The sequence below is a fragment of the Ixodes scapularis genome, unplaced genomic scaffold (genome assembly GCF_016920785.2).
Source record: "Ixodes scapularis isolate PalLabHiFi unplaced genomic scaffold, ASM1692078v2 PGA_scaffold6__148_contigs__length_123643588, whole genome shotgun sequence".
In the NCBI taxonomy this organism is placed as follows: Eukaryota; Metazoa; Arthropoda; class Arachnida; order Ixodida; family Ixodidae; genus Ixodes; species Ixodes scapularis.
The window spans coordinates 52,819,052-52,845,997 of NW_024609881.1; the positions used below are offsets into that span (position 1 = coordinate 52,819,052).

Genomic DNA, 26,946 nt, shown 5'->3' on the forward strand with positions numbered 1-26,946 from the left:
GCATTCTACTCGAAAAGTAAAGAGAAAAAATACGGGTACATATTTTTAGCAACTTTTGTTAACTTATTTTTAATTAAAAGATTTATGATGTCTTTCTGTACTTCACGCACTATTGTATCTTCAAGCAAATATTCTTCATTTTGAGATGAACAGTGTATTTGTGTATTTTATAGGCATTCCAAACCAGTCCCATGACCCGTATTCAAGACTTCTACAATACCCTCAGGGGAGCAGATATTGATGTTTTTAACCCAAATTTTGTAGCTTTCAAGACTGTTGTAACTAACCTGTGAACATTTTGTTGTGCATCGTTACCAAGGCGTCAAGCTGTTCATGAGCCCAGAAAATAAACAAATGAATGAATTCCATTGCACCTTGATGTTTGGCTTGGTGGTTTCGAAGTTCTTTTAATCGTCATTTTAAAACGATCTTCATGACCTGCCATCTGATCTACACGAATGCAGTTCATTCATTCTATGCATTTCATTGTTCACGAGAATCACAGTTTACATGTCTTAGGTCCCAGCCCAGCACGACCATGTTCATAGCATTGGAAGGCGAGCAATCTACGCGCCACACGCACTAACGCTGAAAATGGCATCGACCAGAAGCGCGTTTCAGAAATGGTCTACGGATCTTTTGCTAAATTACTTAAGCACCAAGGAGCATATTCATGCCACATGAGTAGTTACACGTGCTGACGCCTGCATCAGCAACTTTTCAAAAGGAGATCTAAAACAAATGGCAGGTTCCTTCAGGTCATACGAGCGTGTGGGGCATCTGTACCCACATTCCGAGCATTTTCCGCGATGCTTTGGCAATTCGTCAAATAATATATTGCGTGACCTTCGACCTTTCTTCACCAGCCATCTTCTAATAAAAGAAGAACGGGTTTACTGGCGATATTACGAAATAGCGAGCCGCGGCTTGAGCGTAGCGAGTTGCAAAAACGGTAAAATTCCAATTGCTTCCGTTCTTATTTTATTTTTTTTTTTACTTTCTTATAGGAAGCATACACTGGACGCCATATTTGTGGGTGCTGTTTAGAGCGCATGCCCAGAACGAGCTCACATCAGTAGGCTGCTAAGACCGGCGTTCTCGATGCTGCGGAATGCACGTTTCAAAAGAACTGTGGAAGCTCGCCGTCAGCACGCGCTCAGAATTCGCGCACACAGCTATGGCCGCCAGTGAATACTCCCTATAGTTAGGCACGTAGGCCAAGGCCATACTTTGTGCAAATATAGATAATTATCAGCTTCAAACAGCACGAACGGCCGGGCTCTTTTGCTCTTAGACGCGAGAAAGGCGGGCGCGAGCGTACCCGATTGCCGGCCGCGCGCATCGCTGCACACAAGTGACGTCACGCTTGGGCGGCGGGGAAAACTGGGGAAAACCTAGGGAGAACTATGTTTCAGTTTCGGCAGCAAACAAAATATCACTTTTTTAATTAACTAGAGTGAATCTGGGAGAACGACATAGCATTTCGGAATCAGGAAGCCATCCGCATTCAGATTATACCTTTGGATTAGGTAGCTCAAAGTGGCGGCGGAGTTCCCCTTTAAACAGAGAAATTGTGTACCGTGATTTTGCGCAAAGACGCTACTTCTTGTGCCCTGCTCACGGCATTCGCTGGGTCTTCGAAGGACCAAATGCCTGCACCTAAGAAAGTCTGAAGTGTACTCTGTTTCTAAGCTGTCGGCATTTTTGGCTGAAATGCAGAAAGCGAAATATGAAAGATGTTTACAAATCTCTGTGATGCGAAATTAGAGCACAGCTTTTGAGGAGGAGGGGGAAGGTACCGAAGGGGAGGTGGAGGGGAGCGCAGGATAAGGAGGAGGGGAGAAGAGGGTAATTAAAGGAGGAGGAGGGGATAGAAGAAGGAACAGAAGGGTGGAGGAGGTGGAGGGGAGGAGGAAGGGAGGGTATGCCCCTCCTCCTCCTGCGTACCCTCACCTCCTCCTCCTCCTCCTCCTCCTTCCATCCTGCTCCCCTCATATCCTGCTGCTTTCCTCCTCACCTCCTCCCCTCCTTCTTTCTGCTCCTCCTCTCCCCTCTCCTCTCCCCTCCTCCTCCTTTCATTATCCTCCTCTCTGCTGCTACGACTCCTTTCTTTCTCCTCCTCCTCTTTCCTTAGGAAATTGGAAACAGCGCACAAAAAGACGACGACAACGAGAGAAGAGCACAGGACAAGCGCTGACTATCAACTGAAGTTTTATTAAAAACGGCTCAAATAAGAAAAAACACTCAGCCAACCAACGCCGAAACAACCAATGGCGTTTCGCTTACCATGCATCTATAAAATCGATGTCTTTTTTGTGCAGATAAACCGAAGGCTGGCTGACGCAGTGCCCCGCGCCAGCTTTTTCGATAGCATACGCCTCCAGCACCTCTCTTTGCACTTTTGTGCGCCCCCTGCCAATGATTAAGGTATCTTGGAAGACGGGGTGACACTGGCGGTCTCTGCAATGTACGTATAAGTGACCTCCTGTCATTGACCGCAGGGAATTCGCATGCTCACGCATTCTCTCGTTGACGCAGCGTCCCGATTGTTCTACATAAACCCGCCCGCATGACAATGGAATTTTGTAGATGACACCCAGAACGCAATCCACGAACTTGTTGACATCCTTAACCGTACATGACATCTTGTTACTGCTTGCCTGGTTTACGCGCGGGCAAAGTTGTGCTAATTTTTGAGGCACCGAAAAAAACAATGGCACATTGAACCGGTTAGCCACTTTTTTTTTAAATTATGTGAAACCTTATGTATATTTGGGACAACCTGAGGACTTTGTTTAGGCTTTACTTTAGGTTTCTGAGAACCGCTCTTGACTTTTTTCAAGAGTGTCTGAGAGACACCAAGCAAAACGGACAGAGGAAATCCTGCTCCTAAAAGACGCTTGACCTGAGCTTCATAGCTGTCAAGCATGGCATGGTGACAGGACCTGTACAGTGAAGCTTGGAGGCATGACGTGGCAATGTTTCGTTTCACAAGTTTAGAGTGGGCGGAATCGTATGGCAGGATTTCCTTCTTGGTTCGCGGGTTGTAGCGCCAACACACATGTTGCCCAGTGAATTGCAGCCGTAAATCCAAAAACTGCAAGTAGTGACCGTCTTGCAGTTCGTATGTGAACGTTAGGCCTGGAGAGCAGCGCTTGAAAACGGTTATTACATCATCTACAATCTTTTGCAAAGACAATCTGCCGACACCCCTTAAGAACATCAGATAATCGTCAACATATCTGTATATCTTGCACACCTGTTGACACAATGCCGTTTGTATAGACCTATCGAACTTCGCTAGGTAAATGTCGCATAGCAAAAGAAAGTCAAGAGCGGATCTCAGGAACCTAAAGTAAAGCCTAAACAAACATATATACATAAGCCTAAACATATATACATAAGGTTTCACATAATTAAAAAAAGTGGCTAACCGGTTCATTATGCCAATGGTTTTTTCGGCGCCTCAAAAATTAGGACAACTTTGCCCGCGCGTAAACCAGGCAAGCAGTAATAAGATGTCATGTACGGTTAAGCATGCCAACAAGTTCGTGGATTACGTTGTGGGTGTCATCTACAAAATTTCATTGTCATGCGGACGAATTTATATAGGACAATCGGGACGCTGCGTCAACGAGAGAATCCGTGAGCATGCGAATCCCCTGCGGTCAATAACAGGAGGTCACTTATACGTACATTGCAGAGACTGCCAGTGTCACCCCGTCCTCCAAGATACCTTAATCATTGGCAGGGGGCGCACAAAAGCGCAAAGAGAGGTGCTGCAGGCGCATGCTATCAAAAAAGCTGGCGCGGGGCACTGCGTCAGCCAGCCTTCGGTTTATCTGCACAAAAAAAGATCCATTTTATAGATGCATGGTAGGCGACACGCCATTGGTTGTTTCGGTGTTGGTTGGCTGTGTGGTGTTCTCTTGTTTTGAGCCGTTTTTATTAAAACTTCAGTTGATAGTCAGTGCTTGTCCTGTGCTCTTCTCTCGTTGTCTTCGTCCTTTTGCGCGCTGTTTCAAATTTCCTAAGTCATGAACCAACTCGCTTGCATCACCACCTTAATACAGTTCCTCTTTCCTCCTTCTCCTCCTCCACCGTACCTTTCCCGCCTCCTCCGTACGTGACGTCAATTTTTTTGCTAAATCTAGCGGAGAAACTGAATTTGTTCCTAGGTGACCTGACACCAAGTCAGGCAATGTCATTTTGCAGGCTATATTTAGAGGGGAAGCTGAATTGGGATTCAAGTCAAGTGACGTCAATTTTCCCTATAAATTTAGCAGAAAACTGAGTTGCTGTTGAGGCCACGAGAAGTCAACGTTCCCATTAAATTTAGCGGGGAATAGAATTGGTGTTGAGGACACGTGTAGTCAGTTTTCACGCTAAATTTAGCGCGATTACGCCGACGCCGACGCCGACTGGGCTCAAGTATGTGGATGTGCCGTGTTACAACCATGGACGTCATCCTGCCTCATTGGAGAGGCCGTAAAACAGCTAGACCGTATCCATCAGTCCGGCCGTGACGTGCCGTTACAGCTTTTAGAGCGCATTTCTTAAGCGCCCGTTTCCGGCTTGAGCGGCGTCGGCGTCGCCGTCAGCGTAACGGCGCGGTGCATTCTGGGTAAATTTCCCCGCTAAATTTAGCGGGAAAATTTCCCCACTAAATCTAGTGGAAAAATTTCCCCGCTAGATCTAGCGGGAAAATGTTCCTGCTAAATGTCGCGGAAAAATATTCCCGCTAAATCTGGCGGGAAATTTTCCCCGCTAAAATTAGCTGAAAAATTTCCGCGCTAAATCTAGCCGAAATATTTCCCCGGTAAATCTAGCGGTAAAATTTCTCCACTAAATCTTGTGGAAAAAATTCCCCTGCTAGATCTAGCAGAAATTTTCCGCGCTAGATCTAACGGGAAAATTTCCCCGCTAAATCTAACGGAAAACTTTCCCCGCTAGATGTAGCGGAAAAATATCCCCGCTAAATTTAGCGGAACAAGTTCCCCGCTAAATCTAGTGAAAAAAATTCCCCGCTAGATTTAGCGGAAAGGTTTCCCCGCTAAATCTAGCGGTACAATATTTCTCGGGGGTCACGTGACCCCTCAAGGTCACGTGCCCCCCCCAAGGTCATGTGACCCCCCCCCCCCGAGGTCATGTGACCCCCCTCCCCGAGGTCACGTGACTCTCCTCCCCTCCCCCCCCCCGGGGTCACATGACTGCTCCCCCCTTCCAGTACCCTTTCCTACTCCTCCTCAAGAGCTGCGCTCTAGTTCGGCATTACAGGGAATTGTAAACGGCTTTCATTTTTGTTTTAGCCGCTAGGTGCAGCTGATTTTGCAGAAGTGGCCAAAACGTTTCTGAAGATTATAAACTTTTAGTAGACCATGCGCTAAAGTTTCACGTTGTCAGCGGGACTGGTGCCTCCACTCCCATGCATGATTTGAGCAACCTTCCGCTAGGACAGCAATTCCCAACGTACCGTCTGCTCAAACACTATTGAAGACACCATGAAATAAATTTTCGTCTGAGATAAATTGGGATTTGACTAATCACATATCGTTTAGTGCGTCAAACTAAAACTAGTGCAGGAGCATAGAGAGCCTGAAGCCTGCTTTTCGGTACGAACATTTCAAAATATAGCAGTATATATGGTACCTTCTTTGCTTCGAATGCCCTCCGCCTTTTCACTGTGATATAACTGCGGTGCTCATGCACGTCAGCCGTACCCAGTTCAAGCAACGGGCATGAGCACTGCGTAGCTCGGACGTGCGCGCTCGTCAACAATCAATCCGTCGATGAATATTTGAATTAGCGTTCGTGGTCAATGAGCGCCGCGACGGCACTTATCCTCCCTTGAGAATGACAAGCTTCACGGTGTGCTTAAAAAGCACGGTGGGAGCTTGGAGTCAAAACCTCCCGTGCCCGAGCACGTCACGACGACATGATTTCTCATTTCAATTTTTATTTGAAGATTAAAGTAAGTAGGAAGAATTTGGAAAATAAGTTCATGGTCTCGTTAAAGCAAAAGAAGCTTCCTTCTCTAAAACCCGTAAGTCTGAATTGCTATACACATCTTTCGTTCACGCTCGTGCTCAGCCCCCCCCCCCCCCCTTTGCTCAACTTCCAATATTCAAAATACTGAAGACTACAGGGATAAAGATCATATAAGAAAATGATTCATTCCTATTGCGTAAAAAAAAAAGAAAAAAAGAAAAAAGAAGAAAAAAACATCCGCTAACGCGCAAGTTTCCGACTACAGAGAGTTGGTCTGCCATCAACAATATACGTTTTATAAAATCGCCAAGTCGATGGTGTATACCATGTATCTCTGCGCAGTAGTTCGACACAGAATAGCCACTGGTCCACTAGCCCTCCTTTTTGTCGAAATATTTTTTTTTTCGGAGTGTCGTTGTACTTAAGCTTTGGCGGGAGCTATTCAATTAAACTTGCAACAGACCTGAACTTTCCGCTGTTCTTTTCAGCATATTTCTCAGAAGTGGCGATGTTAAACATACGCAGACAGATATCATCGCTCATGTCCAATTAAATTATACGCTCTAAAAAAAAAAAATACTTTTACGGCAAGACATATAAATCTTAGGTTTTGCGCTGCACCACTTGACATGTAACCACTCTCACCGATTTCACCGAGTTGTTTTTCCGCTAACTTTAAGGAACCTGTTAAACGGCAAACGGTAAGGGCCACTGTAATTAATGCTTAACTATTCAATAATCAAATATATGCATACTACTACTATCTTGAATGGGGTGTCATATAAGACGCCTGTGCATCCAAACTGCTGATAAACGCATTCTACAATCCTCCGCTTTTGTCCAGTACGTCTTAGTCTCACATCATTTTTTGCATGCTCTGGTGCAGAGTGATAAACATATTGGTTTATGCTTTTCTTCGGCGGAACCATAGCGTGTTGGCAAGGTTCATTTGTTGCTTTAGAGATTTCATGTAAATACGTGTATTTAGCTGTTTTCGTCCTTAATACAATGGGACTGCCACCTGTTCCTGCAGCGTCGACGAGTCTCAGAGACACGCCAAATGACGCCGCGGGGACGCTACAGCGGCGCAGCCTGGGGGCTTGCCGGGCTCCTACTGCTGTGCGCATGTATTTCGTCCTCTGCCAGGGAGTACTACGCCCGCTGGGATCATCTGGACAGCAGGCCTGTGCCAGCGTGGTTTGACGAGGCCAAGGTAAATTAAAATAAAAGCGGGTTGGAGGCGGGTGTTGAAACTACAGTCAAAAGCAAAGCTTACTCATATATCCAACAATGTCAAAACATATGAATGCTATATCCGTTGGCCCAAGACAACACACACAAAAAGACATTATCATGGAGATATTATGTGACCTTACTAAAACAACAGACAGATTTAGTATAGCGTTGCTGGATCTTACGTACGCCATACGCAATAGTATAGCGTACGCTAAAAATGACCTGCTCGGACTAAATTTAGCTGTGCGTCACGTTTTCGAGTGAACACCGCGCATGATCTTGGTTAAATTTGCTAGAGCCGTAGAATTCCGCGTGCTTATAGCACAACCCTGCTCCCGGAAAGGAATATTGAAAAAGAAAAAGTCCAATCGTTTTATTTCAGATCAAACCAAGCCACAGCTGCCTCGTCAAGCGCGCTTTTCAGCGGGGTACAGAGGCTGCGAGTACGAGTGCGTAGCCAAATTCGATCACGGAGCCTCCGTTAGTTGTCCCGTGGAAATGGCACCTTTTATCAATGCTATCGCGGAATGAAATTCATGACCCTGATGTCCAGTGCATAGCGAGAACTTCGGCGATTTCTTTTAGAATCGTTCGTCCGTCGGCGATGAACTGTGAGAGTAGGCTTAGCGTAGAGCAGATCGCAGCGTCGACGCACACTGCGAGCGGCGAACATTTCCACTGTGCACTCCTTCAGCTGCAGGGCGATCTGATTCGACCGCGGTAGGTCCCAGAAAGAATCGCCGAGCTGAACACCACGCAATTTCACGTAACGCAGAACTTCGAAAACACCACGTCCCCCTTGCTGCGCCAGTCGAGGCAACCACCATCTTGAAACTGGCGCTCTCGTTGGGTCCGAGATCTCTCGAGAGCGTCCCGCAAGGCCCGCTAGCCAGCAACGCAAAATCCCCAGCGTTGCGTGCGTACGCAATACTCTAGCCCCTCTATTGCGTTCTGCGCATGCGCGCTCACGACCCGCAATTTTTTTGCGTACGCAAAGCTATAGCGTACGGTCCACTAAAACTGTCTATTATCATCAGTATTATACCGTTCAAACTACGTCCGACCATTCGCTGGCAAGAGACAACAATGGTCGCAGTGAGCCAATCGAGGATTTGCAGAGGGACACGTGACTATATTCTATCTCACTAGTTACGTGCAGTTGCAACCTTTACTTTTTACGAAGTTTAAGTGATGGCCTAATCATCGTTAAGAGGGACAGAAAAGCGACGCCTGGGACACACAAAATGGACCGTGTCAGAAGGAGGGCTCCGCCTCCCTTTCTTCTCCAACTACTTTCGCTACGTTTTTACTCCTGTGCCATTGGTAAGGGCTGTCACTCACTTAGCCTCCGGAGTTTTGATTGTCTTGAAGACGCGGCAGCGTTTTCCTTTTTCCACGTTACAGTGAAACGAATTATAGTCTGTGAGGTGTGAGGACTGAGTCAGCACCACCTACCAGAGGTCGGCATTTTAGGTCGCCCTCACTCACCCTCACCCTCACAGCCAAACTCACCTAGGCCCCTCACTCACCCTCACCCTCACAGCTACGCTCACCCTCAGCTCCTCACTCACCCTCATCCTCACAGCCACACTCACCTTCAGCCCTTCACTCACCCTCACTGAACCTCACGCCCCTCACGCTAATCATGGCCCTCGCGCACTCACCGCCCTTACGCACTCATGACCCTCACGCCCCTCACCGCCCTCACAGCCGTCACGCCACTCATCGCCCTCACGCCCCTCACTCACTCATGGCCCTCACGCCACTCACGCACTCACCGCCCTCACGGCTCTTACAGCCGTCACACCCCTCACGCCTCTCACGCCCCTCACGCACTCACGGCCCTCTCGCATTCATGGCCCTCACGCCACTGAGGCCGGCTTCACATGGGGCAATTTCGCCTAGAAACTTGACGTCGCAACACCAGCAACACGCGCCACCCGTGTTCACGCGTAGAAACGAATTGCTGCAATTTGCCATCATCATCATGAAATTTTATTTTTCTTCCACTATTTAGACACACAATTACACTCTATGAACCTGTTTTTATGCATTAAAATGTCGTTGAGATTACTAATGCATCGTTCACAAGCAGTTTATTTCCAAAAACGATCCATTTCAAACCAGAACCAATTCTTTTGTTGTCATCATCACCGGCACGAGGTATCACGTAAAAATATCACGTGCCTGATTCGATGCAGCCGCTTCAAACGTGTTCGAATTGCTCCGAGTTGCTCGCTTGTTTCGAGCCGGACCCCATCTCAGCAATTCGTGTCGATCTAAGGAAAACTACGGAACAACCTGCCAGCAGCACCAAAATTGCTGAGAAAGTTGCTCCATCTGAAGGGGACTCACGCACTCACCGCCCTCACGCACTCATGGCCCTCACACCCCTCACGCACTCACCGCCATCACGGCCCTCGCATCCCTCCCTCCCTTCACGCACTCGTGCCACTCGCACACTCACTGCCCTCACGCCCCTCACGCACTCACGGCCCTTACTCACCCTCACACTCATAAATTTTTCTGGTTCAGAAACTCACTCACCCTCATCTCACCCATGAAGCTGAGGGTGAGTGAGGGTGAGTGAGGGGCCTTATGAGTGAGGTTTGCCGAGGTATACCACCTACAGGTAACAAGGACGTAGTGCCGAATTTCTTCTTTCGACCACCGTAGCCCATCGCGGGGACGCAGGTGGACATGAGTGCTACGTGAGTGTTGAGCTTCAACTTGCGATCAGCAACGAAACATACCCCGAGTCCCAACCGAACGCTCACTCAGCGCTCAGGTTCAGTATGTAACCAGATGGCGCAAAACATTTAAAATTCCTCAGCAATGCTTTTATCTACGTATTATGGCAGGATTGTGGTAAAAGGGCTCATGTGGCGCGTTGGAGCGGTGCGAGAAATATACACATAATACCTTTGACCACAACCAAAGCACCGCGATCGTTCAAAATCCATTGAGTGCTACCGCATATTTGTTGCATTTTACTACATGTGTAACTCAAGTGATTTCATCGTCAATGCATGCTGTGTGTGCGTGCTACGCAGGTGGGTGTACTGCTCTACTGGGGCGTGTTCTCGGTGCCGAGCTTCGGCTCCGAGTGGCTCTGGTACCACTGGAAAGGGCGACAGAACAGCCTCTTCTCGGACTTCATGCGCGCCAACTACAGGCCCAACATCACGTACCAGGAGTTTGCATCGAAGTTCACCTGCGAGTTCTACAACCCCGAACACTGGGTCGATCTACTACAGCGATCGGGCGTCAAGTAAGTGCAAGTGACACGATCGCCTGCGACGCAGTTAGCGCCATTAAAAATGAACTGTTTTGAGGTGAGGGTCGTTGGTTTTAGAGACTAATGGCCTGCAGGTTAGCTGAGCGCTGACAGCTTAAACAAACAGGGCGTGGTTTATATTTTAAATATTTTGCTATCTTAATTGTTCGGCGTTATCGAATAACCTCAAAATCTCATTGGCTGCTGAGTTATAATAAAACATTAGGGTCCATATGCCCCGCGTTTCGTAAGCAGACAATGACTCTAGCTTGTTTCCATGGAAGTACTGACGTGCGTTTGAGAAATGCCAAATGTGAACGGTCTTGTAATATTTGCTCCTCGGAACCAAAGATTTTTTTGAACTCTTTATTTAAGTGTTAAGCGATACACCGGAAGTGAAACTTTGGATGCAGTGTACAAGACTGCTTCTTACTGAGATCACAGAGGGCACATCGACTGTGATCCGAAATATACTTTATCTAATCCTAACATAAACGTTCTGTGCCTTGGTATTTTGATACTTACTCATGTTTACTTCATCGTGTCAGATTGTTACCCACCAGAAGGTGCTTGTTTGCTTCAAAGAGGTTTGCGAACGTTTCTTCGAATTCGACTACAGCACATTAAGCCGACAGTCGGAGTTCAGCGTTTCCTGCCAGGAACCGCCACAGGTTTCTAGTGGTATATTTTTTTTTTGTTTCTTTATCATTTACAAAAGACTATCGGGTGTTTGGGTTTATGTTTGGATATTAGAAACTTTGAGCAGTTCAACAGATGCAGACCGCGTGCTTTGCAACAAAATGGAAAAGTTCCTTATTGCCAGTGCACAAATATTTTTTTCTAATATTTTAAAGGGATGCAACAACAAGAGTTCGGCGCTTATTTCATAGTCTATACGTTTTCAAGGGAGCAGTATAACACACCAATCTATTGTTGAAAAAGAGACGAAAATAAATTTTAAATCTAATAAACGATTACTAAATGGCACTTGGTTGATGTCGATAAAGCCACGTTTGTTGTACCCGTCTAGGAACCTTGACAGGTGGTGACGATGCCTGTCTTGCCTATAACTATACAGGCTTTGAGCCAGGCGTCATCCCGTCAGGTCTCCGGCCACTTCGAGAGAAGAGGGGAAAGAGAAACTTCCCTTTCACCGGGAATACTTTTTTTTTCCTGACCTCGCTATTATCCCTCTACAAGATTATAAAAGATTAATCTATCACTCAAAATTCGCACAAAAGCAGCTTGGGGCAAGTTGTAGTGGCCCGATCCCTGGCGTGCCTCGGCCGCTTCGGTGACTGGCATGATTGGGGCATCCTGTCGGCATCAGCCTCGCCGCAGCTTTGCTCGTCCCGAGACAATCTACGTCACGATTGCGCCGAATGTCACGTGCTGTCCATTGGCTGCTCTCCGATTGCCAGAGTGGGCCGTTTATCAGAAAAAATACAGCCATCTGGCCCAAGATACAAACGTGCGATTCTCATTTACGGATATTGTGGATCATATTCAGCCTATTTCTGAGCACATCGGATATGTTTCAAATTTCGTTGAAGTACCTCTTTAAGACTACGGATCATTCACGGAACACGCTGCGAACAACAGGTTACTTCGCTTGGTAGCAAGCTCGTTTCTTTGCGTAAAACGAACGCTACAGGGTAAGGTCCTTTGCTTCTTATCAGCCTTTAGTAGCACGCAAGAGACTAGCAAGAAGCGACATGTGCGCTGGGATAGTAAACATTTTCAAGCTTGGAGGGGACACATTTTGGGTTTTAGAGCGCAGCTTTTAGGTGCCCGTTTCCAGCTTGAGCGGCGCCGCCGTCGGCGTAACCACGCGCGTTGCATTATGGGGCGTCACAGGTTTCCCGCTAAATTTAGCGGGCAAACTGAATTGGTGTTAATGTCGCGTGACGTCAATTTCCCCACAAAGCTTGGCGGGAAAACTTAACCAGCTGAATTTAGTGGTGAAATATTTTTGCCAAATTTTGCAGGGAAGTTTTCCCCCTAAATTTAACAAAGAAATTAAGTCACGTGTCTTCAACACTAATTCAGTTTCCCCGCCAAATTTAGCGGGGAAAATGACGTCACATGACTTCGGGTTACGTCACCCACGAACAAATTCAGCGGAAGGAGGAGAAGATGAGGGGAGGAGGATGAGGAGGAAAGAACGGGAGGACGAGCAGATCAATAGGGGAGGTTATAGGAACAAGAGGAGGGGCATACCCTCGCCGTCGTACCCTCCCCTTTTCGTCCTAAAGAGCTGCGCTCTAATTTCGCGTTACAGAGCTTTGTAAACGTCTTTCATTTTTGTTTTTGAGAAGCGTTCTGGCAATTTGTAGCGACCAGCCCTGTCTAAAAGGGTTTCAAAGGCGCTAAGGCAGAATACGACTCACCAATTTACCAATCGCATTAAGGATAAAAAAAATTAAAAAAAAATCTAATTTGTCGGCATTGAGCTGCGACTAGTCCGACTCGCTTTCCATGCACGTACAACTAAAATAAAGCACCTTCTATAGTGTCTGGAGAGTGTGAACGGGAAGATGATTTACAATGACGCAAACACTCAAATATTTGAGCCGTAGTCAAGTTAAGAAAGTACCACATAAATACGTACCAACCACGTAGTCAAATAACTCCACGAATCAACCGAAGGCGAAGTATGTACCGTGAGGGCGTCCCTGTATCTGACTATTCACGCATCGCGGAGTAGCACTAGCTGGTTGTAAAGAGATTGTGGGAGCTGCAGCTTCTGTCGCATTTGTTTACTTGTAAATTAGTTATTGTTTGGTCCTCGTTTCTCGCGCAGATACGCTGTGTTCACAGCAAAGCACTTTGAGGGCTACGCGATGTGGCCATCCAAATACTCCTGGAACTGGAATTCTAAGGACGTGGGCCCTGAAAGAGACCTGCTTGGTAAGGATGTGAAAGAGTCGTGACATTCCTTAGCAGAAAGTAATACGTCTGAAATATGGTACGATGTATTTCGAGCATATTTAGAGCATACGTTGTGTTTGGAAATATACTTAACATATACTTATATATTTATCGTATTTTTATTTATTATTATAAACAATTTTAAAGGTGCATGTAATTTACATTTAAAATAAAATGCATTCGCAGTAGGATTTAAATATGCCAAAATACTTCAATGCAAACATAATATGTTCCGAATACCACTCAAAATTAATTAATAATTTAACAAAAAACACTCATAAATACACTTTTAACATTACAAACGTATACTTTGCAACCTGTTGCTTAGAATATACTTTGAGTCCATTTTTATGGCGCCATTGTTTTTCCATGGAAGAGAAATTAAAAATATATTTTGTACTTTCGGAGAAAACAAAAAAACAACGCCGAAGAAGTGCTTCTTCCACAGACAACAGCTCGTAGTCCGGCAACGGTCAATTTAGGACCCACTTTTGATTAGGCACGACAGGCATGCGGTGATCCGTTATCAGATTATCCTAATGAAAGTGTTGCGCGTTACTCTAAGTGGCTTTGTTGCTGTAAACACAATCAACCGCCCAAACTAACTTTTCTGATACAATCTCTAAAATTTATTCTATCTTGAATTTATTCCTCTTTTTTCAAGAATGAACTTTCACTACTTTGAATATCGTGTCCCGCAACTGACTACCTCCGAAATTCAGTGCCGCGAAGGGCACCATCTAGGGGAGGCGCTGCGCACCCGTGTGCGAGTTTGCGGGTTTCTAGAAAACATCATTTTATCTAAAACAAAAAGAGAGAGAGAGAAACATGGATAATCTATGATTTTTGGAAATAAATAAAATATGACCACTGATTAGATGCATGAAAATATTTCAGGAATAAAAAAAGTGGCACAGTACAAGAAATGGTGTATATATAACAACTTCTTACCGCAAATTTCAACTAGCACATGGAAAGTGTTGTGATGAACAGCAATGACCTCCACAATCTGGCACCGCAAATTCATCTTCTTCCATCAGGCCTCGTATCTGGGTTAAACGATGTCAAGTTTAGTACAACAAACATGACTTTGATATTTTAATCAGACCCTCTTGGTAGTAAATCTCATCTGTATGTAGCACTTTTTACAATTAAGCTTAAATGCATCATAAATATTGTTTAAGTACAGTGCTAACGTTTTAAAAATATTTTTATTTATATTCCGAACAGATTTCAGAAATATTAAAGCTCTTTCACATCTACTTTGGCGTTTTCTTCTATTAATAAAAAAAATAGGTTACGTGTCTCTCTTATATTCAATATACATGGAAAATACGCGCATATTTCTCGCAACGTGCTAACACTTCACAGCGCACAAAACAACACACTATAAAAATACATACACACAAAGGAATAACTCACGCAGCGCTGCGTGAAAGTTATTTCTCTATATGCATATATTTTATAGTGTGTTGTTTTTGTGCGTTATGGAATGCTAGCATGATTCACCAACTCGCCGAAGCTGAAGTCTTGACCAAGTTATTTATGTCATATTTAAAATATAGGCTCTGCCGATATTCAGCGAAGGCAACGCGGAAAGTTTAAACATACTGGGATGAAGGAAAAAAATTGAAACGATTTGAGATAAGTCTTTAGATAACTAGGAACAATTAAGTTAGTAACCCAGACAGCTGACGTGCGCTTACTCTGAGGCGAGAATTATCTTGCGACTAACTTCTCCGGAGAGATTTGACTTAAAAATTGGCGAGCGGGAAATATTTTGTTAATTTCACTCTAATATTGCATGTATTAAAGGGAAATTGAAGGTGTTGTCTATGTAAGAAAAAAAACAATGCATTCGTCTAACATAGTTTATGAGAAAAACCCGTGATTTGAGAAAATACGATAGACAACACAACTCACAAGGTTTTTCGAGATCTTGTGTGTTGTGCTGTCCATCATCTTTTTTCCACGTTCAGGATTATATCTTAAATTATGCTAAACTTTCACCAGCTTGTTCGCGCCCTAGCTTTCTGTTCATAAATCGTCTTCATTTGGCCTCCAGGATTATGATTACCAAAATTATATCTCAGATTGATGCTCCAAGTATCCACAACAGCGCTACTAAAATAATCTAGAAGCCCCCCCCCCCCCCCCCCCCCCCCTTTCATGCAGCGTTCGTTGGGAGGAGGGAGTTGTGGCGTATTATACACAGACCTCGACATCTCCGCACCTTCCGCAAGCCTTCCCCCAGCGGTCAAAAACGCTGCTCGCGTTCCTCACGAGCGGCATGCATAATGCAGTTGAAACCTCTGGGTATAACGTCACACCCAGCGGTCGGTTATTTTGGTTTTCCTCGCGCATATTTAAAAATTCGAGACAAATGCTTCTGATATTAAAAATTTAAGGGACATAGAACACTTCAATTCACCTCTAACCCGTTTTGTTCTCGGAACTCTTCAGCATCCCTCGAAGAAAGTTCGCCCTTTGAGTGCGCTTGGGGCATTTAAACATTTTCGGCAGGAGAAAACGTATGCATGATGAGGCTGCGCAGAATTATCATGAAAAGATAAAACTGGTTAGAGTACGGTCGATGTAGCCCGTCTCAAAAATACATGTTGTGCTGAAACGCACTTTTTGTTTGATGGCTTTCACCATCGAGTCGTCGATAAATCTTCGTACTTTGATTATGTCCCGCTCTTTACAAATCATTGTGTGAAAACTGATAGGACCAGCATTGTAAATATCCGCTCACGAAGGCACAGAGCTTGCACTGATAGTTAGCAACGCGCGTTTTGCAAGAACAAACTCAAATTTCAAAAGCCCATCAAAATAAAAGCATAAAACATATGCAGAGTTTATAAACATAATGACTATTTCAACATACTAACGTGCTGGCGTTTCGGCGATGTTTTGTAATGGTGTGATTCATAACTTCATTTTGTCTGTTTAAATCTAATTTCCTCGTAAGGAATTTTTCTAAAAACAAAAGGAAAACTAAGTACGGAAACAAGCTGGTGTAAATTAAAAACAAAAAAAAGAAATTACGGAAATTCCCGAGACTATAGAACAACAAAGGGGGAGTCGCTGTGTTTTAGCCATTCGTGTCTTTCTTGTTCTACTTTTTCAGCCAGTGTAGGGTTTTTTGTAATTATATTTCAAAATTCATGCCAACCACTTCACCTTCGCAGTATTTCTTCCTATGTTCTTTCGAATAAGTGTGCACTCCTGCAGGTGACTTCGCCCGAGTCCTGAGGGCCACTAGCCGTCTCAAGCTTGGGGTCTACTACTCTCTGTACGAGTGGTTCAATCCCCTGTTCCTCGATGACAGAGAAGCCAGCTACAAGAAAAACGAATTCGTTAGGGTAATTTCCCACTCTTAATTTAACCGACTAAGTTACAAAAGTATTCTTGATCTTGTTTTTCAAAAATGAAAAAAAAAGAAAGATAACGGGGAGATATATGATAATCCAGAAAGGGGTGGTTCGGTTCCCTTCTACGAGATGAGACAACGCGAGATTGTGAATAGAGCTAGTAAAGTTAGTGATGGTCCGAATTACATGGTTAGATACTTAAGGTGACTGCCTGTAACTTGACACATTCTAGTAACCGTTGTTTCTGACTGGACAGTACAGAAGTCGCATTTCGGTAAGCTTTGGTTTCGCGCTGGTAGCTTTCAGTCCACCAGGCGGTCTGAAATATGAAAGGAGTGTAGAATAAGAATACAATTGCCTTTAATTGTACACATCATTTCTCGTAATTCTTTACCAGCATAATTAGACGAATCCAATTAGCAGGTGCTGATTCATAAATTATAGATCCTCTCCTTTTGACATTCACCGTTCTTGATTTCGGTGCTTTGTACATAACTCATTTGTTTTATTTGGACAGTAGAATCCTCAAAGAAAATCATTGCCATGCACTCTACTGTGGTCTACCTCGCTTTTCGTGCCACTATATTAAATGTACGCATCGCCAAAATCTTCAACCTTTACCGATTGTGGAATTAACGGTTAGGCTAGAAAAGTGTCAATGGGTTAGAAAAGAGTTTTCTGAGATGCACTAATTTCGGGTGTTCACTTTCCAGACTATTCATTCACACATTTTGTCTATGAGCATTTGAGCAGACAAATAATCTGCTTTCTAGATGTATGTTCCGATATAAACACACAACATACTTTATTTCTTGATTACCTCAAATTGCAAGTTCAATTGCCTGTATAACGTTCCTAGGAATTGATCCCACTTCCCGTCGGCCCTCCGATAATTCTTATATACATGTTGGGGTAACAAATTCTTACAATATCTAGAGAATATAGCTTTAACATACCGCTCATTGCGTTGGAAATTTAATGGAAGCTGACTTCTGCGCCTATTGGTCGCACGTGCGAATGAGCGCTGTCATATGACGAGGAGGGTAACAGGCGAAGAGGCGGGGAGGCTTGCCCACGATCAACGCTTGCGCCGCCTCCTCCCGCTGTGTATTGTAAACGCGGCCCATAAACTTCATGAACCCGATGGTAGCAGTTGGAAATACTCAGACCTATCCGTGAAAAAACGGAGGTTGAGGAGGAAACGAGAGTATGCTAGAATTCAGAACGCCGAGCTCTGGTTCGAATGGTTAGTGGACAGACCCTTAAAGCTAGCTGCCTTTGTCTCCACTGCCATAGCTTGCTCTGCGCTCACAAAGCCTGGCAGTTCGGAGACTTTGAGTGCCCGGTCTCAGGTTTGGCGCGCGGGGATCTGATAGCCCAGAGCGTCAAAGAGCCATTTCTTGGAAAGCCTGGAGGTCAGCGCCCAGCTTTTGCAGTGGCGAGAACCCGAAACACTTTTTCGCTCGGGAGAAGTGTGCTTTGGCGTTTCGCTGCAGCGGGGCGCTAGTCATGGGGCTCTACTCTCATCCGTTGTCTGCCGCACCCCTTTTCCATTTCGGTGCCCGCTTCTCGTGGCGATCTGCCAGAGTTTGTCTGTATATAGGATGCTATGTCGCTACAATCGTCGAAGGAGTTCGAATGCGAAAGCCAAACGCCGAACGCCGGTTTGCCACGTTCTAACGGGTTAGGGTTCAGCGGAGACAAAGTGGCTAGCTTTGTAGGTCTACCCACTAATGGGCGAGTTAACTCAACGCTCTCGAGCGCGCTCCAGCGGTCCGAGTGCACTCCAGCTAAACTAAAGTATATATCTCATTTCCGGTGCACGGTGGAGGAGCACGCTCTTCGAGCTCTGTCGTCGGAGATGGTGCGCGAAAGCTCGAACAGGTCGGTTTCCGGTAAGGTGACGGCGTTTCCACTCTCGCGGCCAGTCTCGCGTTGGTGTCACGTGTCTCACGTTTTATTCTCGCGCCGGCTTGAATGCGTGGATGCTTCGACGGCGATCACTTGGCAGCTCGTGAGGTCGTTCGTCATCGTGGGAATGCTGGTAACAGGCATGCATACATCTTTCTAATGCTTCTCGAAGTTCTTAATGCCTTACCAGAATTTCAGGATCACTCGATTCGATAAATTCGGCCATTCAACCGTCATTCTTTGAGGTTTTTGAGAATTCAGAGGACGTTCGGGGTATCTTTAATCGCCGCACCAACAGCTCGCAGCACAAATGCAAGCTCTTGCTGTTGCCGCCGTCTCCGCGCACTTATTTTATCAAAGTCGTCGTCGAACAAACACGTAACCTTGCTTCAGACGGGGCAATTTCTCCAATCAACTTGACGTCGCAACACCAGCAACACTGGCCACCCGTGTTGCACGTATTGCCAATTGAGGAGTTTCAGCGATGGTGTCACCGCCCTGGCGGCCGATCGGCGAAAGAGAACGAAGGGGATAGGTTCGCTGGGCGTCGGCTTTGTGTATATGCGTTGGCCGCGAACGTAGGCTTATAAACTTCGGCAGCAAGAATATTACGCGGCTCTAGTGTTTCGGTACGAGCAACAGAGGTGACACGATCTGCTACGACTAGCTACGACCACCCGCCGCAGCGATGCAGGCGTCGAAGGAGCGCAACGTGTGTACTACGCACTCAGTCGCCGTCGCCCGACGCAGGTCATTTGGCATTCAGGGCTTTCCACCCCGGGTTCTTCGCTTGTACTTGGAACCGAGTATTATTTCCTGTGCGTGTGTATATGCTCAGTGGCTGGATATGGAGCTCATAGGGCAGTTCTTCAGACTCAACTGCGACTCAAAGTTGACGGCGGAAGGGCTTGCAGCAACGCTTTCGGTTGCTGCACGAGTGCGACGACCACACGGATAAATTTTAAGATTGCTGCTAGCAAGGTGGGCCATAGTCGCTTTATGTTGACACGATTTTGCGTGTAAGTGCCTCGTGCCAAGGCGAATCTATCGCGTTTCTAATCCACCTTTGTTTGTGTTGTTTTTAGCACGCACGACCGACTGCTAAGCAAATGCTTCTGTACCGATCACGGAGGGAATGTCTTCGGCCTTACATTGCGGAAGGCCCAATAAAAAGTCAAATTCATTCAGCGAGAAAACTTCCTTTTCGAGTGACCTCCTGATCGATAATTTCTCCCGTACTTAAGTGCTTTAATTAACACGATCGATTAAGTTTGCGTCCCTTATTGATGCGCCCGCCTCTGTCACCGCACTGGCCGCCTGCAGCCGCTGCATACACGGACTCAGCGTCACAAGTCTTCATGGCTACCACGTGCTTTGTGGCAGCAGTTACCGCCGGACTTCACACGACTTTTCCCCCCTGAAGACGACAATATCTTGTCCCTGGTAAAGGCTGCCCAGCGCCTGCACTAGCCTTCAACTTGAACTCTGTAACCTTGCGCATGTGTGCGCAGTTCCTGGGTCCCCAGGTTGGGTTGCAAGCCTCCCCGGCATGGGCAGCTATGCCTTTTTGCACCCCCAGCATGCCTGGGATGCCTAATCCAATCAATGCGAATAAAGTATTATTATTAATATTATTAGTTAGGACATTTGTGTGCCACATGCGGCACTAATGCTTGGCACGATGTGTGCCACTGGTGGTATTGTGAATTGGTTTACTTCCAAAGCTAACAGTGTGACAGGTCGGACCATTCAATTTGCTAAAAATGTGGCGATATGGGAATTTCGTTGCATAACTAGCGTTTTACGTCTAAGATTGATAAGAAACATGCTCATGTGATGATGCATGTCTACAGCATAAGCTTTGCAGATCCAGAATGGATGTGCTATAGGCTACAGCCTCAAGATTTTTAATGGACCAAATTGGTGATTACACGGCAATAAATATTGTGGTGAAAAACTGCCCATTGACTCGGTGAGTTTTGATCGTGACCGTTGGTGTGCTGTTGGCAAATTAGGTAATGGTACACCTTTTCCCTGACCATCTGGCTTCAAGGAACATTGCATCTAGATGTGCTTAAATATCTTTATTTCAAGGTTCAATGGACCCCTCTGCATCATTACAGGAGGGCAGTCTCAAGCCACAACAAACAGCAGTGAATATAAAATGCATAATAACAGGCACCAGTGTCCAGAGTATAGTCCGCAGAAGCCAATTTGAGCCTAAAAATGTTTTTGTTTTGTTTAGATAGTTTGCATTTGGTGTATAATCTGCAGGGCCCGATTTCCGCGCCCAGTGCGTAGTCCGCCAAGCTGGTGTGTTACGTCTTCGTGCTTTTTTTCCTGGGTGGCATTTTCTTCAGAAGTTCTTCGGCGAACGCTATAGGCCTGAAGAACTGTTCTTGAGGCCCATATCTAGCCACTGAGCACACACAAGCACAAGCCGTGAATGCCAAACGAGCAGCGTCGGGTGACGGCGACTGACTGCGTTGCGCCCCTTCGACGCCTGCATCGCTGCGGTGGGTGGTCGTAGCTAGTCGTAGCGAGATGATCTTCACTTCAAGCAAGAAATATTGCCGTACCATTGTCAAGATATGTGTGCAAGTGTTCGACGATGTGGGCTCTCTCACGTTAGTGCAGTTTTCAAGAAAGGCACATATCAACAATGTTGCGTGTTTGAGGCTGAAACTATGACGCATACGTATATAAACCTAAATTTATCGGTCTGCGGCTACAAACATTTCTGTTGACGTTGCTTAAACGATGTAACCGTTCAGGCCTCGCATTAAATGGTGTTGCGAACTCTTCGGTTGTGTATGAAAACCTATTTTTGACCTAATAAAAAACATTTTCAAAAGGACACTGTCTTCTGCTGATACATATCTTCCAATTTACAATGCAGAGGCAAACAGAAAATCAACTGCATACATCTACCACTTAGCATAAGCACCTTTGGCATTCATTCTTGAGCACACTCAATAATCAGCTTAGTTTGCTCTTGTTTTAGAAGCTTTGCCCTGTTCTGTAAAAAGAAAACAGTTAAAAAAGCTTTACCTTCGTTTTCCTTGTCGCATTTAATAGACTTGTTTGTCAGCAGATATCACCGTGGAACATACAACTCGAATGACCGATGAGACTATTGCTATTACAATAAAGCTTTCCACAAGAGCCAAAACGAGGCTTGTAGGGGTGCACAAGCACATCGAAATGAAATTGGCGTTTCCGGGGCTTGTTTACATTATGCGTAAAAACAGGACGATCGGCGACCAGCTAATCGTAATATAACACCAAGGATACCGATGTTTCCATACATAGAACGCAGGATAAAGACCTCAATCGTCCCTTGTATGCTGTAGTTGTCATACTTTCAATCCAACCGCTTTTTAGCACAATTAACTAGAACAACCGAAGAGTTCTCAACACCATTTAATGCGAGGCCTGAATGGTTACATCATCTAAGCAACGTCAACGAAAATGTTTGTAACCGCACACCGATAAGTTTAGTCTTAGATAAAGTACGCGTCATAGTTTCAACACGCGAACATTGTTGATATGTACCTTTCTTTGGACCCACGTACATTAGGTTCAACTTGATGACAGCTGCACCGGCTGCACCAGCGTGAGAGCTCACGTCGAACACTTGCACGCATTCCTTCACTATGGCATGATTTCTTGCCTTCGACCGCTTGAACACTTCATTTGTAGCATCACGGTAGGTCTTGGTTGAAGCGATGATCGTCTCGCACACGGCAACAAACAGAGAACGACACGCTTTGTTTAATTTAAACGCTGCCGGTCTACGGGCGTCGCAAATCTATCCCCCTCTTGTCCGCCATGTTGGATCGATCGGAGCGCCCCCTATATTCGCTGAAACTCCTCAATACAAGATAAATTCATGTGCACGTGCTCTCACAGCAGCACGCTGGTGAAGTACTTTAGAAGTAACGCTGTAGCTTTGCCAATGTAGCACGAAATGAATGATGCCGAGCACCGAGAAAGTAAGATACGCGGGGGCGTGTGAAATTTTACGTTTCCGCTTCTTTGTTAGGTGACTCGCTATTCGTAGTTCTGATCAGGTAATACCGCAATCTTGTTGTTTGCGAAGCGATGATTTGGAAGCCCGAGACTCGCCACACCCTTCCGATCTGAAGCTGTTATAATCACAAAAAAACTGAAGAAATGAGTGGCGTGACTTTTCATGCTCCCGCTTCCAGCTTCGTAATTCGTTATACGGTGCTTTTATAGGCTAATGTCGTTATCCCAGTTACTGAATAAAAATACACTGTTAGCAAAAATAACACGCCCAGACGTGTAAACCGTTGTCCTATAGCGGACACGCCGGAACGTGTTAGTTTTACACGCAGCCATCTGTGTTTTTCGTCTACACATGAGGTGCTATGTAAACACGCTACACCGTGTCTGCCTTCCGCAAAACACGTTTCGAGCGTGTTCCTTATAAAACATGACGGCCAGCGGCCGAGAACAGGCGAAAGACGAGCCCAGCGAGCTGCGCGCCTTTCAGCCGAATTGAAAGCACACAGGGCAAGTTAGTTCTCGTTCGATGTCTTTTATACACAGTAAAGTCTCCGAGCGGCGGACGTAGCTACGTGCAAAGCTACGTACATTCGTGTGTCGTCGGCAGTCGGCGGCGTCGGTAGCTTCAACGAGCCGCTAGACCAAAAAAAACGAATGCCGAACTCACATGAATGAATAACTTGAGCAAACTATTTAGTATCAGACGGTAACTTGCGCCACCAATCGAAATTTCTAGCAAACTCGTCTATTTAAAAAATAGACGAGTTTGTTAACACTGCGAACGACCACGACTAGACAGCAAGCAACCTTACATACAACGCAGGCAACATCAGTACCACGTACTACACAGCACGGACATGTACACAAACAACAAGGACACTACGCCCGACACTTCCTACTCGATATCTATTTCTCCCCGTGTCGCATATAAGCTTGACGTGTGCGGGTGAGCTCTTTGGTCGCTGACCATTACAGATTTATAGAATAATACACAAAACACGGCGCAATGGACAGCCGTGTGTTAGAACTGTTTGCATTTAAAAAGTATGGAGGCAAAATCTATAATGTTAGTCCGTTGCAATAAATAACGATATGTTAATAATAAATCTTAAACCGGGCGTGAAAAAGTTCAAATTTTTGTCATTTTCTTGCTTGATTAGTGTTATGAGCAGTCCTTCTAGCTTGAATCACATAGGAAAACAAATTATTGGGATTTTGTCATTACGTATTCAATATTAAATGAAAAGGATCCTTGCGCAAAGCATTTTTTATATATTTTTGTGAAGGACATCCGCCTAACACTTCACTTCCGCTAGTTGCAGTACGGGTGCAGACGCCTTCACTTTTGGGGCGTTTTGATGCAGTTTGTTGTCGTATGTCGTGTCGGTGTCGAGTGGAGCGGTGGGGCTCGGGAGTTTGTGACCGGTGTTATTCGTAAACACTGGTGTGAGGCGCTGATGCGTGTTCTTTTTTATACTGCCACCACCCCGAACTTTGAAGATACACGGGCCCCTAGCACTGCATTGTGCTGAATCGCGAGCTCCTTCTCTGTTGACGTCGGTTTCCTGGTACCACTCGTGGATACTCCAAGCGTTTAAACAGTGTGCACCGTCTCGCCTACATCCCCGGTGATGTTCTCGACCTGCTGAAACTTATTCCTTCCGTCATTTAGGAGCACGAAAGGCAGTTATCTCGTTGGTCTCGTTTCGGTTATAAAAGCAAGGCAAAACGCTCGTACTTTCCGCCCTCAGTACACGTTGGACATCTTCCTTACTTTGACACCGGATAACTGAATGAACGACAATTTAAATTCACCTTCGAGGTTACTCTCGCCGCTTCCTCACCGTTGAGCAGCAGGATGGGCTGGCGACAAGCCGCGGATGAAAGGCTTGAGCATCAACAGCCCAAGCTCACTCGGTGCCGACGCGGGCGACGCGGGTTTCTGTCAACCAGGAGGCCAGCACAAACCGTGACCGTTCCAGCTCTTCGTCATGACACGGTGTTGCAGAGAGCAGGGTAAAATACAGCTACACGGATCACCGAAGCAAACGCACTGCTATCGTAAATCTTGGCTTGTGATTGCGCCTTTGTAGTAGATCATCTTATTCGTTTTGCTGGAGAGACGCAAACGACGGGCATAACAAAATCGCTTGCGTATTCCGCATACCCCGTCACCCTGCGAAAAGCGCGAAACACGGAGTCCGCACCGTCCTAAGCTTCCCGTTTTTTACCAGAGTGTCGAACCGAAATTTTTATCGGTTCGTTTCCGGTTCGGGTTCACGGCTTTCGGTTTGGTTCCGGTTCAGTTCCGGGGAGCAAAAAATAACGGTTCAAACCGGTTCGAACCGGTTCGAACCGGTTTGAACCGCTAAATTGAGAATATATTTTTCGCGTTGTTCTTGCAATATACCCTATTCACGCCGTGAAACGATTAACTATATCATTTCTTCGATCGTCCGTGAAATTTACTTTTGTTTTTAGGTACCAAATATATGAAATTCAGTTATTTAATTTCGACGGAAGAGTAGAAAAAACTCTACATTAACATACATAACGTCATGTCCATACGACTCCACATCCCTTTGTTTACCAGTGGCATATATTTTACCTGAATAAAAATGTTTAAGTACAAGAGTAAAGGGTTGAGCTAGTTGGTACATACCTGTAAATAGATCAGCTTTAAATTTACAACTATACTGTATTTTATTGTGCTTTCTTCGTGTTTAAGTAAAATTCTAATGTTCAAGCTGATCTATTTACACGGTATAAAATGTTGTCGCAAAGTGTGGTAGGTCGCCTAAAATACACGTGATTAATAGAACTTTGAGTCGCAGTGTTAAAAATGAAATCGTGATTGTGTCCTTGAACTAAGGAAATAATTACATCACATAAAATTATGAAATGAGCACCTCGTGCTCATGCTAATTATGAAATAAGGCTTACGAAGTACACTTCTCAATATATTTGTATATGATGACGACACAACTGAGCTAAAAGCAATGAAATATTTAGTATGTAACAAAAGTTTTAGGATAATTCCTTCCAGACTATTTTTTATAGAAACACCAAGCGGCAATACATATGCTTGTTGTTCTAACCAAACATTGTTTACACTCAGCACCGCATGCATGCCACTAATCATGCAGCAAGAAGTAATCGCAATTGTTCACTTTAATCTATACGCACCTTCGCACTCAGATCGAATCTGGCCCAAAATAGCACTTGCCCAAGTGAAAATTTTCTTATGCAGAATAAGCTGGCATAGCCTGGCTGTTAAAGTTTGTTCTTGACAAGATGCCGGTCAATTTAATTTGCAAATGAGCATCACCTTTGCTAACTGATGATTTTGACACGATAGCGTTAAAGACCGACCAACGAAACCATTTTCCGCAAGGTAGGAAAATGCCCCCCGCACGCTCCTCTTTTCACCCTCTCCCAAAAATCACGTGACGGCAGGGGCTTCTTTTGTGTCGGCTTTTTCTGTAGGGATAATCCTCAAAAACCGCGAAATGAGCGGCTAGCTGCGAGCGCCACAACGACCTTGAGACGTCCAGGTGTCTTCCCTCGTTGACGCGGGTACGCTCAATCCGCGAGATTGAGGAAGCCAGCGCGACCGAACGCTTTTTCCTATGAGCTGCAGGTCCGAGGCCGCTCGGTCGGTGGAGATTGAGGGGTCGTGGTATGCGGGGTTCGTTCCAGTAGCCGCTTTCTGGCATCGCGCGGCTGCTGGAACCATTCCCGTGTCTGCGCAAGGATTGGCTTGCGCAATAAAGGGTTCAGGTCGTCGATAATACATCTATTTTCGAAACTTATAGATCAAATGGCTTTCCCTATTCTCTTCTTTACTGTTTGAAACACAACTCCTCTCATAGGTTGTTTATCTCATTTTGGACTCTTTTGCGTATTTATTCGTCCTTACCTCTGCTGGATGTTTGCTTTATTACTTGATAAAGACCTTTAAATATTGGCACGGGCTTGCGCGATCAACGCCTTACCGGATTTATCCAAAATTGGAAAGATTGGCGTCAAGAGCGGTTGAAGAAGCAAACCGAAATCCTTGCTTCTAATGAAGACGGCACAATCGCAAGATAGGTCTTTGCTTTACTTGCCTACACAACGTCCTATCGTTTGCACTATCGCAACTTCTCAATAAAATAGCTGTATACCACATTTTACTCATGGTTACTATAGATGTGG

General features: G+C 45.4%; 1 protein-coding gene across 1 annotated transcript in view; it reads left to right on the forward strand.

Annotated features, from left to right (window-relative positions):
• Window positions 1-298: 298 nt before the first annotated feature.
• Window positions 299-26,946, forward strand: part of LOC8024008 (alpha-L-fucosidase-like) — a gene marked incomplete at its 5' end in the record, with an annotated part of 68,505 nt that continues 41,857 nt past the window's right edge. Inside the window, 5 exons of the mRNA XM_040502406.1 lie at window positions 299-326; window positions 7,122-7,201; window positions 10,278-10,495; window positions 13,305-13,411; window positions 16,667-16,797. Coding sequence (XP_040358340.1) covers window positions 299-326; window positions 7,122-7,201; window positions 10,278-10,495; window positions 13,305-13,411; window positions 16,667-16,797 — 564 coding nt within the window. The remainder of the gene's footprint in view (window positions 327-7,121; window positions 7,202-10,277; window positions 10,496-13,304; window positions 13,412-16,666; window positions 16,798-26,946) is intronic.